The sequence below is a fragment of the Arachis stenosperma genome, chromosome 5, assembly GCF_014773155.1.
Source record: "Arachis stenosperma cultivar V10309 chromosome 5, arast.V10309.gnm1.PFL2, whole genome shotgun sequence".
Classification (NCBI taxonomy): domain Eukaryota; kingdom Viridiplantae; phylum Streptophyta; class Magnoliopsida; order Fabales; family Fabaceae; genus Arachis; species Arachis stenosperma.
The window spans coordinates 56,921,415-56,932,688 of record NC_080381.1 but is presented as its reverse complement, the minus strand read 5'-3'; the positions used below and the strand labels follow the sequence as shown (position 1 = coordinate 56,932,688).

The 11,274-nt window shown below is 26.7% G+C and overlaps 2 protein-coding genes across 2 annotated transcripts; one reads left to right on the top strand and one right to left on the bottom strand.

Annotated features, from left to right (window-relative positions):
• Positions 1-350: 350 nt before the first annotated feature.
• On the top strand, positions 351-7,304 carry LOC130979970 (casparian strip membrane protein 1-like). Its single transcript, XM_057903548.1, has 3 exons — positions 351-572; positions 2,084-2,207; positions 6,925-7,304. The coding sequence occupies exons 1-3, from the start codon at positions 358-360 to the stop codon at positions 7,138-7,140; spliced, it is 555 nt and encodes a 184-aa protein (XP_057759531.1). The 5' UTR covers positions 351-357; the 3' UTR covers positions 7,141-7,304.
• Positions 7,305-7,312: 8 nt separating this feature from the next.
• On the bottom strand, positions 7,313-10,525 carry LOC130979969 (photosynthetic NDH subunit of lumenal location 2, chloroplastic). Its single transcript, XM_057903547.1, has 2 exons — positions 9,902-10,525; positions 7,313-7,624 (listed from the first exon to the last, which is right to left on the bottom strand). The coding sequence occupies exons 1-2, from the start codon at positions 10,427-10,429 to the stop codon at positions 7,526-7,528; spliced, it is 627 nt and encodes a 208-aa protein (XP_057759530.1). The 5' UTR covers positions 10,430-10,525; the 3' UTR covers positions 7,313-7,525.
• Between the last annotated feature and the right edge of the window lie 749 nt (positions 10,526-11,274).

Genomic DNA, 11,274 nt, shown 5'->3' with positions numbered 1-11,274 from the left:
ACCACAACCAAATCTCAATGGTTGAAAGTTAACATAATGCTTCTATTATTGGAGCAGGAACATAGGCACTTTTCTTAGCTTTTAATTTTTATATTAATAAGCATCATTCACGATCATGTATGTTAGCAACACCAATCACAAGCATCCACGTAGCAAGCTTTAGATTAACCAAAACAAATTCAAATGTCGCTGCTTATCATTCTTCATCAACTATATATATCAAATGCATTTTACGGTTAGTTATGATCACAAACCACTGACTAAATAATTAAGAAGCACCAACTAACATAGTATTATATATACATACATTTGAGGGAGAGGATTGAAAGAGAATCAAAGGTTGCAAGTTGGTAGAAAATGATGAAGGGTTCAACAATTGAAGGTGGTGGTGTAATATCTCGTAGAAAAGGGTTGGCAAGAGGGTTGCCTATAATGGACTTTATATTGAGAATTGTTGCGGCGGTTGGAACATTAGCTGCTGCAATTGCCATGGGAACTACCGATGAGACGCTTCCATTTGCAACTCAGTTTATAAGATTCAGGGCTGAATTTGATGACCTCCCCTCCTTTGTGTAAGTATATATACTCTCTATAATTAATAAGAAAATATAGATAATATAAACAGCCTAATTTAATGATAGATCATACTTTATAAAAATATTCTTTTAATTAATTATGGCTATATCTATAAAAATAGTATTGTTTTATGAATACCTAAAAACTTCTTTAGTTTTTAGAAGCTATTTATAGTACTTAAACAATATAGGGACTATATACATAAATTTATGGGTAAAGAATATTTTTTATTCTTAAAATTTAATAAAAATTTAAAAATATCTTTAAATTTTATTTTGTTTTAATTTTGTCTTAAAAGTTTTGGATTCGCATCAAATATACTTTCGATAGCTAAATTTTAAAAAATTAAGACCAATCTAACAAAAATACATAAAAATTATACTTGATTTGTTTGTATATTAAAGGTTATTCTTATAAAATTGTTGTTGAATTAGTCCTAATTTTTTTGAAAAATTAGTCACCAAGAGTATATTTGATACAAATCGAAAATTTATGAGACAAAATAAAATTTAGAGATATTTTTAAAACTTTTACAAAATTTTAGAAACAAAAAATATACTTTGCCTTAAATTTATTTACTAAATAATGAAATAGATATTAAAAATATTATATTAAAATATATTTTTTATCTCTAAAGTTTGTTAAAAATTTTAAAAATATTTTTAAGTTTTACTTTATTTCAATTTTGTTCTAATATTTTTTTATTACATCAATGGTATCCTTAGCAGTTAAATTTTCAAAAAACTTAAAATTAATTCAACTATAATACTTAACAACTAAGAGTCGGTATGACTTGTGTTAAAGGGTTATCCTCATAAAATTATTGCTAAATTGTTTTAAGTTTCTTGAAAATTTGTAGCTAATAGCCTAATAGGTAGGTTTAGCCGTAGCATCCGCCCCATCTCTATCTGGTCGGGACGGGTGATAACCCGACCCCGGAAGTGAAAAAATTGTTTGAACAGGGCGGAGTCAAGTTTAGAATGAACTTGTTCCGGAGTATATATTATATAATAATAATAATATTAATATAAATATATAAAATTAATAAATTTAAAAATATATAAAATGAATCTTATGTTTTTATTTTAATTTATGTATAAATATGTAAATTTTAAAGTATTATTTAATTATTATAAAAACAGGTAGAGATAGGACGGGTACCCATAAAAATGGATTAGGGTACTATAACTTAACGTTTACAAATATAGGTGAAATGAGTAGAATATCAAAAGTGAGAAAGGGTGAAACGGAACTTAATAGAACATAAACTCGTTCAAACCCACTCTACTGGCACCTCAATTGAGAGGAGTACATTTGATGCGACTAAAAATTTTTTAAAAAATTAAAATAAAATAAAATTTAAGAATATATTTAAAAATTTTAATAAATTTCATAGACAAAAAATAAATTTTATCTTAAAATTTTTCATTCCAAAATATGGAAATTGTGTTCATTTCTTCCTATATCTACTTAATTGTTATGTATCTCTTTGTTTATGACTGTGCAGATTTTTTGTGGTGGCCAAGTCTCTAATATGTGGATATCTAGTTCTTTCTCTTATCCTATCATTACTCCATATAGTTAAGAGTAGCGCGGTGAAAAGTAGATTGCTCCTCGTTGTGCTTGACACGGTAAATTTTTTTTGTATAATTTTATTTTTGTAAAATTTTATGCTAACTGTTTTAAAGGACAAAATTATATTTTTTCTGTTAAAATACACTCGTTATTAACGTAAGAAACGGTCTAAATATCTAAAGGATTCTTTTCTCTTTTTTTCACAAACAAAAGATATACATCTAACTAACTTGAGTTTGTCAAATAGTCAGCTCATTCGTCTGTTTAAATAAGTATGTGAGATTCAAATCATGTTTTATATATGCAGTAACTTATTGGTCAATGATAAATCTTTAAATGAAACTTAAACTTGTAACGAATTAGTCTTTAATCTGTCAGACTAAAATGTACCGTAAATAACAATATATATATATATATATATATATATATATATATCATCAATTATAACTAAGGATGATTCGATATAATTCACTTAACAAAAATCAATTTATATTTAATGAAAATAAACCAACTTAAAAATATCTTTACTAATCTCTACAAAATAATCAAAACTTCAAAAAAAAAAAAAAAGGTCACTACCCGTTTTATTTGGCTTCTGATTAGTATTGGTTTTCGTTTTTTTTTTCAATTAGAAAGAAAACGAGTTATAAGGCCATATTTTGATTAGAAGTGTACGGAGATTAAATTTAGAAGTTGGGTAAAATATATATAGACAAAATTTCAATTCAATCCTTACTCAAAGTATCAAATTAATATCTGCAATTTTTGGGACTGGAGTCCGATCTTATGAATCGATAAGATCAGATATTCTATATGATTGAAAAAAATATATCTTTTTTTATAATAGAAATTGAAAAGTTAAAAATTCTCTTTTTATTTTCACTCTTTATTTTTGAAATATTATTAATTAATAAAAAAATAACCAAACATATATGAATAATAATAAAAATAAAATAATCAAATTTAATTATTTAAAATTTTAACAGAAAACATGTAATATTACGAATTTTAATATACTAATATTTTAAGACTGCACTACAAATTAAAAATTAGACTAAGAAAAGGAATTTTTAAATATTATATTTTTATTTATTTATAATATTTTTTATTACTCAGAACTTAAGATTAAATAGGCGGATACAATTTTAAAATCTGATATTTGATCTTATTTATCTATGGATTCGATGTGATCGAATTATATGTACAAAATACAAATTAAATATAGGTAATTATCATAAATACTACAGATCAAATTTGTAAGGTCTCACATCGATTGGGGAGGGGAACGAAACAAGCTTTATAAGGGTATGGATACCTCTCTCTAGCATGATGCGTTTTGACGAGTGAGTGTGGGGTACTTCGGCTAGCATCCCTATCGTCAAAGAGAAAACCGTGAAGTCTTATGTGCCAAAGCGGACAATATCGTGCTAGCGGGTAGTCTAGGTTGTTACAGATGGTATCAGAGCCAGAACCCAGATCGATGTACCAGTGAGAGTTTGACGAGTAAGTGTGGGGGCTTCGCCTAGCATCCCTATCGTCAAAGAAAAAACCGTGAGGCCTTATATGCCAAAACAGACAATATCGTGCTAGCGGGTGGTCTGAACTATTACAAAATTTAAATTTATTGACCAATACTTTTGACAATGAAATACAAGCACTAAATAAAAATAATAATAAATTATTGAAAAAATTCTATTCCTTTTCTTTAAGAAATACTAAAATAATATTTTTTTGTAAAATATATATTTTTCTCCTCTTTTATAATTTTTTAAAATCCTCCTCTTTAACCTAATTTAAAATTTGTGTTAACTAACATTATTTTCTAATAAAATAATTAATGATTTTTTTTTAAAAATAAACTATTTTTTACAAAAATATCCTTTTGAAAATAAACTATTTTTTTTACAAAGAAGCCGTTGTCGCTGCTGAACAAGAAATGGAGGGAACACGCTGATGAACGGGTCCAGTCGCGAGAAAAAAAACTTGCTGTTGCAGAACAAGGAGCAGACAATGAATACAAAACAACAAAAACGATTGACATTGATAACCCGACGAGACAGCGAGAACAATTGTCGGCGAGGTGACGAGAACGACTAACGGTGAGAGGAAGAACGTGACGAAAAGAGATAGATGAACGCAAACGCAAGAAAGAGTGGTAAGAGAAAGATTGCGACAAAGAAGAATGAACACAAGAAAAAGCAGGCAATCTTTTGGTGAGTAGTCTTCGATGTTACAAAAGAGTGACCGATTGATGTTTCGTATGTCTGGGTGTGGATGAGAGCGAATGGGTGCAGTAGTGCCAAAATTAGGATGAAAAAGGTTATTTAAATAATTTTATTTGTTTTAGTCTCTATATTTATCTTAAATCGAGTAGAATATTGAAATATAATTTAATTTTATACATTAATATTTTATATCAAATATAATATAAAAATTTAATTAAATTTCTATTTTTTAAATTTCTATTTTTTAATTTCTGTCTTTTAATTCTAACTTTTTCTTTAAATGCAATTTTAAAAAAGGAGTGAAATTTTCTCTAACAATTTTGCTATGTTACCAACAAAATATCTGCCAACTTCTACTAATTCTTATTTATGATTGTGTTTAATAAAAGTATTTTTGTAAATGTGTCTAATGAAAATATCTTTTTTATGACTGTGTCTAATAAAAATATCTTTATAGATATATTTTCTATATATATCTCTATATATGTGTTTAAAATATAATAATTAATTATTATTAGTAATAAATTAACAGATAGTATATTGATATCCTATACTTTTCTTTTCTCTAAACTATTATGAAGCACGAATACACTAAATCAATCAATGTGTCCCTATTCTAACAGGTGCCAATGTGTTACAATATTGAACATTCGTACAACATATGTTATACGCATCTTTATCTGTTATTTTTTTTTTTTGACAAGCGTATATCATTATCTAATTAATTTTTTGAGTCTCGCTAGAGAGTGGATAAAAAATTTTGACAATAAAAAATTTTAATAATATATATAATGAGCCAATTATTTAGTCTAATGGAGATAAATAATAAATTCAAAATTTCTTATTCAATTATTTCACATCAAATTTTAAATCTTCTAATTTCAAATTTCAAATTTTTAAAAAATCAAATTAGTTATTTCAAAAAATTAACCATCTGAAATCTTAATTTACTAAAGTATTTCACTCTAATACTCTCTTATTTTTTACCCGACAACCACCCCACCTTCATCAATAATAATCCTATTTCATGGTCGCTATTTGGCTTGCCATACGTCACTCACCTTTAGTAAAAATAACCATTCAATTAAGAATAAAAATAATCATCTGCATACCTAATGAATTGAATATCTAACATATTTTAATTATATATAACTAAACTCAATTCAATCAAAATAATCATCTACATAAAAATTAAAATAACCATCCGCATACCTACTAAAATAATCATTTTAAATTGATCATTAAAATAGAAGAAGAAGATGAAAAAACAGAAAAAATAACTATAATCATCCAACAATTTAATTTTTATTAAAAAAATGTATAATTTGACACACGAGTCTTATGATTTGATGTAACCATAAAACTGGAGAAACAAAAAGTAGAAAAAAAAGCTTGAATAGATGAATTGTGATCACCGACTGAAAATGAACGACATTGCACTCCATTTATGAACTTCCACGCGGACGTATCAATGGACAAACACTTGTTACCCTTTTACCTTGCGCCGTCGACATCCGGAAGAACGCACACGCCGGCTGCAACGGAATCGTTCTTGGTCTGGGTTGATGCGGCGCTGTGACAACGACCCACACAATCGATAGGCGCTGCTGGGCATTCGCCGGTGTGAATGGCGGCATCAACAGGAACGTGTTGCGGTGAGAAAGGACAAGAAAGGGATGTACCACCGTTGAGAGAGAGTCTTCGTTTTTTTTTTTTTTGTTAACACGGTTCAGAGAGAGTTTTAGTTTTTATTTTTTTATAACTGACAACAATCAATCTTAATTTATTTTAAATTTTAAAATTTAAATTAGCAAATATTTAAAATTAATAAATTGATTATAATTTAATTTAAATTTTAATTTAATTTTATTATACACATTATATACTAATGACATTGATTCCTTATACTTTCTCTAATTTTTTTTTCATAAAATTATTCACACCAGAAATATATAATTTTTTTTAAAGAAACCTAAAATATAACAGATATAGCGTTAATATTGTTCAAAATTCCGATATTGGTTGTTTGAATATTGGTGGTATAGCTTGAATATTTTTAATTTGACATTTATAATTATTCATTTATCACGGAAATCTTAAAATATATGCATATATCTTATGTTTGTATTCATATTTTATTATTGATAAATATTTATATTCAGTTGTTTTTATATAAAATTGATATATAAAAATTATTAAATGATAATTTATTTCATATAAAATAAATTTTTAAATAAAACTTAAATTTGCAGTAAATTAACCAATAACTTGTCAGATTGAAAAATATCGTGAAAAAAAATATAAATTTAGAGACATGACTAATTCTTATGGCAATCAGATAATTTCTGTTTCATAAAATATAAATAATATAAACACACAATAAATTATTTAATTATGTTATTATAACCATCAATTTATTTTTTTTATTACTTAAGAACATTAGTATAAACTTTTTTTTTCTTATTACTAATAATAATTAATTAACTATTCATTTTTAAGATAAATAATAATTGTTATTAACAAGTAGTGTTAACTTTTTGTTGTGAAGATTATGTTGGGTCTCGCGACAGCAGGAGCCTCAGCAGCAGCAGCAATTGTATACATAGCACATTATGGTAATCCAAAACCCAATTGGTTCGCTATTTGTCAACAATACAACAGTTTCTGTGAACGCATTTCCGCTTCTCTTATTGGCGCTTATCTTGCTGCTGCTATCCTCGTTATACTTATCATATTTTCAGCTGTTGCAATCTCCAGAAACTAATTATTATTATTAATCTCGTGTGCTGTGTATGTGTGTTTAGTTTTCCAATTATGCTTTTCTTTAATGAAAGGTTTAATTTCCTAGTGTGTTTTTAGTTTCTCTAGTGTATGTTGGGCGGCGCTTTAATATACCTATATGAGAAATTTAAAAATGTTGAACTTGTGTTGTGTAGTTGTACATTTATGAGTCAATGTATCCTTCTATGTATAATATGGTTCACTTTCTGTTTCTCATAATACCTTCTAAGTTAATAAACATGAAATACTTCAACTTTCAGATTCTAATTCCGAACCAAAAAAAAAGAGAAAGGTTTCATATTCTAACGACACACGTGTGTACATAAACATATACTTGATATTTTGTGTGCAAATATACCCTGCCGCTGTTATGCTAAGATAGCGACAAGTTGATCTATTGATTTCAAGGTCTTCTCGTAGTATAGGTAAGATTCATATACCTTTGGTGTCCGAACATACCTGTCAAACTGAAGGGGAAAAAAAAATTAAGACCAATTAAACCACAACATCAATTGGAAAGGTACACAGTTATTAATTATAAGTTTATAACGCACTAGTATTTCATAACTATATCAAAGGACATTAAGGTAGTATTTAGTGGAGAAACAGAGACAGAAAAACTGAAACTGAGAGATAGAGACTAAAAGATAGAGATTGAAATAAATTTTAGTATTCTTTTGGTACAAAGTGGGAGACAGAAATTGAAACAAGAATAAAATTCTAATTTAATTTGTAGAAAGGATAAAATTGAAATTAATTAATTAAAATAAATGTATTTTAGGTATAAAATGTTATTAAAGTTTCAGTTTTCATTTCTAAAAATTTTAATCTCATGTGTCTCCACTTTTTAGAAATACTGAAATATTGAAATTTTGGAAACAGAGACAGAAATTTTAGTATCAGTCTTTGAACTAACAAACATAATACAAAATCTCAGTCTCCTAATTTTTGTCTCAGTACCTCAAAACAAACCCTACCTAAGATAACTAATGTTTAAATTTGTTATCTAAAAAATATATTTGATATAAAATAATTTTATAATATTACAAGATCATTTTTGGCAGTCTTGTGTATTTATATATTTTATTAGAAATTTATTATATGCATGACCCTCAAGTTTATGTATTTATTTAAGATATATTTTTATTTTCTCTCTAGATTTAAAACTTTTTCAAAAGAAAAAATACTAGTCTACCTCCACACCATGTGCAATAGCATGAAGGAATGAAAATGTTGAGATCTATCATTAGATAAGAAAAATTAGCGGAAAAGATTGGATAAGGAAAAAAAGTATGCTATAATTAAGAAAAATGGCTATATATATTAAAACATCCTTAGAATCCAATGCTACTGGAGTGAATTTTACTAAGAAAAGTTACATCGATAACCTATCATAAAGATTATTTGTGTTAAATTTTGTAAAATCAAGTATCAACAACATTATATTATCACAATGAAACTCATAAACACAAAAAATAGGTTTAGAAACTCCATAAACACAAAAATTAAGTTATTACCTATATGTATATTTAAATGTATTTCCTAGACATACATTTCAACAATTAATCAAATATTTCGCATTAGAATAATAAAACATCTTTTTAGCAACAAAATCAATTTTCATAAACACAAAATATGTATCCATATATATATACAATAATTGATGGGTGTTTTTTTTTTTTTTTTGTCTCGGTACAACATGACCATATCTAACAAGTAACAACTCATGTTCATTTACATTTTAAACTCTTTTTTAATATTGCCATCAACTTTATTTTTTTTATAAAAAATATGTTTAATTACTCTATTAGCTTTTATATAATTTTATAAAATTTTTAATTAAGTTTTTATAATTTTAAAAATTGTAATTAAATCTTTATATTAGATCAAAATTTTAATTTAAGTTCTCTCAAACTAATTTTTTTTAAAAAAATACTAAAACATTTTTAAGGTATTTGTTTTTATATTTGATGTGAAATGAATTATAAAATATTTTTAAAAAAATATTTTAGGATCATTACAATTTATTTTTTGAAAAATAATAACTAGTAAAAATCAAATTACAAATTTTAAAATAGTAAAGACTTAATTAAAAATTTAATAAAATTATATAGACTACAAAATAATTAAATTTAAAAAATATATGAAATGATTTTAGATTGAAAGTATATATATATATATATATATATATATATATATATATATATATATATATATATACTTTTAATTTAGTAGTAGTTTAAGAAAAAGGGTTGATAATCAAATTAGTTTTGGAAGATAAGATATTTTTAAATTTATTCTGGAAAAAAATTATGAATTAATCATATTTATCTTTTAGTTATTTTATTAACAATTTTTTTCAAAAACTAATGTTGTAAAAGTTAATTGATAACATATATAATACAAATTAGTATGTTTGTATGTTATGTGTTATATATGTTAGTAGTTAATATTATACATCATCAATCGTTGATGAAAATTATGAGTAAAATAACTGAAAGATTAGTATAATTAATTTATAATATTTAAAAAACAAATTTAATTAAAAAAATTAAAAATAAATTTAAAAAATATTTTATCTTTTAAAAACTAATTTAACTATTAGAGCTCTAAAGAAAACTAGTGTCATAAAAGAATTTATTTAATGGTACAACATCCAATTAAACATATACCATATCACTTAAGTCTAAGTTGAAGGAGTGAAAGTGTAAAAGAGAGCATATATAAGAGATTTGTGAACTTACATCGGTCATGTGATCTACCAATTCATTGGCAATTTTGATGTAATCATTGCGGCGGTTGTCTGGCAAAGTGGACATTGCAGTCTTCAAATCTTGATCAAGATAAGCCTGCTTCAGCCTTATGTAGAACATCACATACCTCCACGACATTGTTTCCAGCATCTCCCTCATATCATGTAGCCCCTCCGCCGTTTGCTTTATCCTCGCCACTGCGTCCTCCGGAGACAGCCCCGCCTCAAAGAAATGCTCCCTCAGGAACGAACGAGTCCCCCAATTCTGAGCCGCCGCCTGTGGTGTCATTGTCGTTGTGCCGCCCAGGACTATTCCCATCGAAGTTGTTAGAAATGTTGACATTAGTTTTCTTCTACTACTACTGTTGCTGCTATTATTAGTGGCCACATTATTATCTTTTTGTTCAGCATAAAATGGTGCTTGGTTGTTGTTGGTGGTGGAGGCGGCCGGAGTGGTTGTTTTTTGCTTGGTTTTGATGTGGGCGTGGAGGAATGCGGTGGCGTGAGTGAAGCTGGACATGGTGTGTGTGTCGTCACTTCTTTTTTGGATAAGTTTGGTTAGATAGAGTGGATTATGTAATTGGTGAGTGGCTATGGTAGTGAGCAAGTTCAGCAGCTGACGTTGCCCAAGTATAATTGTGCCTCAAGGTTATGCCACGTGCCACCATTATCTTCTATTTCGTTTTTTGAAAAGAACTTGAATAGATTAAACTTGGTGGATTGGATTGATGATTTACTTTTTTTTTTTTTTTCTATAGAAGAAGAAGAATACTAGGATACAAATGAATGACTTTAGCCTCTATTATTTTGTTTGCCCTCAATGTATTCAAATAAAAAATACAATGATATTAGAAGAAAAATATTTGTAGCGATAAATTTAGTATTTCATAATATTATTAAGTTTTAGCTAATATGTATTTTTAAGATACATGTGAAACATATTTAGTAAAATGTTTAATTATTTAGCCGTTGTCCCCCTTTTTTTGCATAAACTATTTTGCATTTTCGTGCACAGTTTTCAAATATTGATTTCAATAATTTTTTTTTTCTTCGAACTTCGAATACTTATTTAAGCGGACGAGTGAATTGACCACTCAATCAATTCAAATTGGTTATAAAACTTTTATCTTTGATGATGACAAATATAGGTGTTTGATTGGGTTAAAAGTTCAAAATGTGTTTGATGTATGCTTTATTTTTGCAGGCCCAAGAAAATTTTTGTGTGGGTAACCCATATTTAAACAAGATCAGCAACATGGCTTGTTGCATGGTTAAAAACAAACAGATAAAGACGCTGAAAACGTCTTTTTATAAGGATGTTTTTTAATAATTAAAATTTAACACATATAATCGATTAAATCGTGT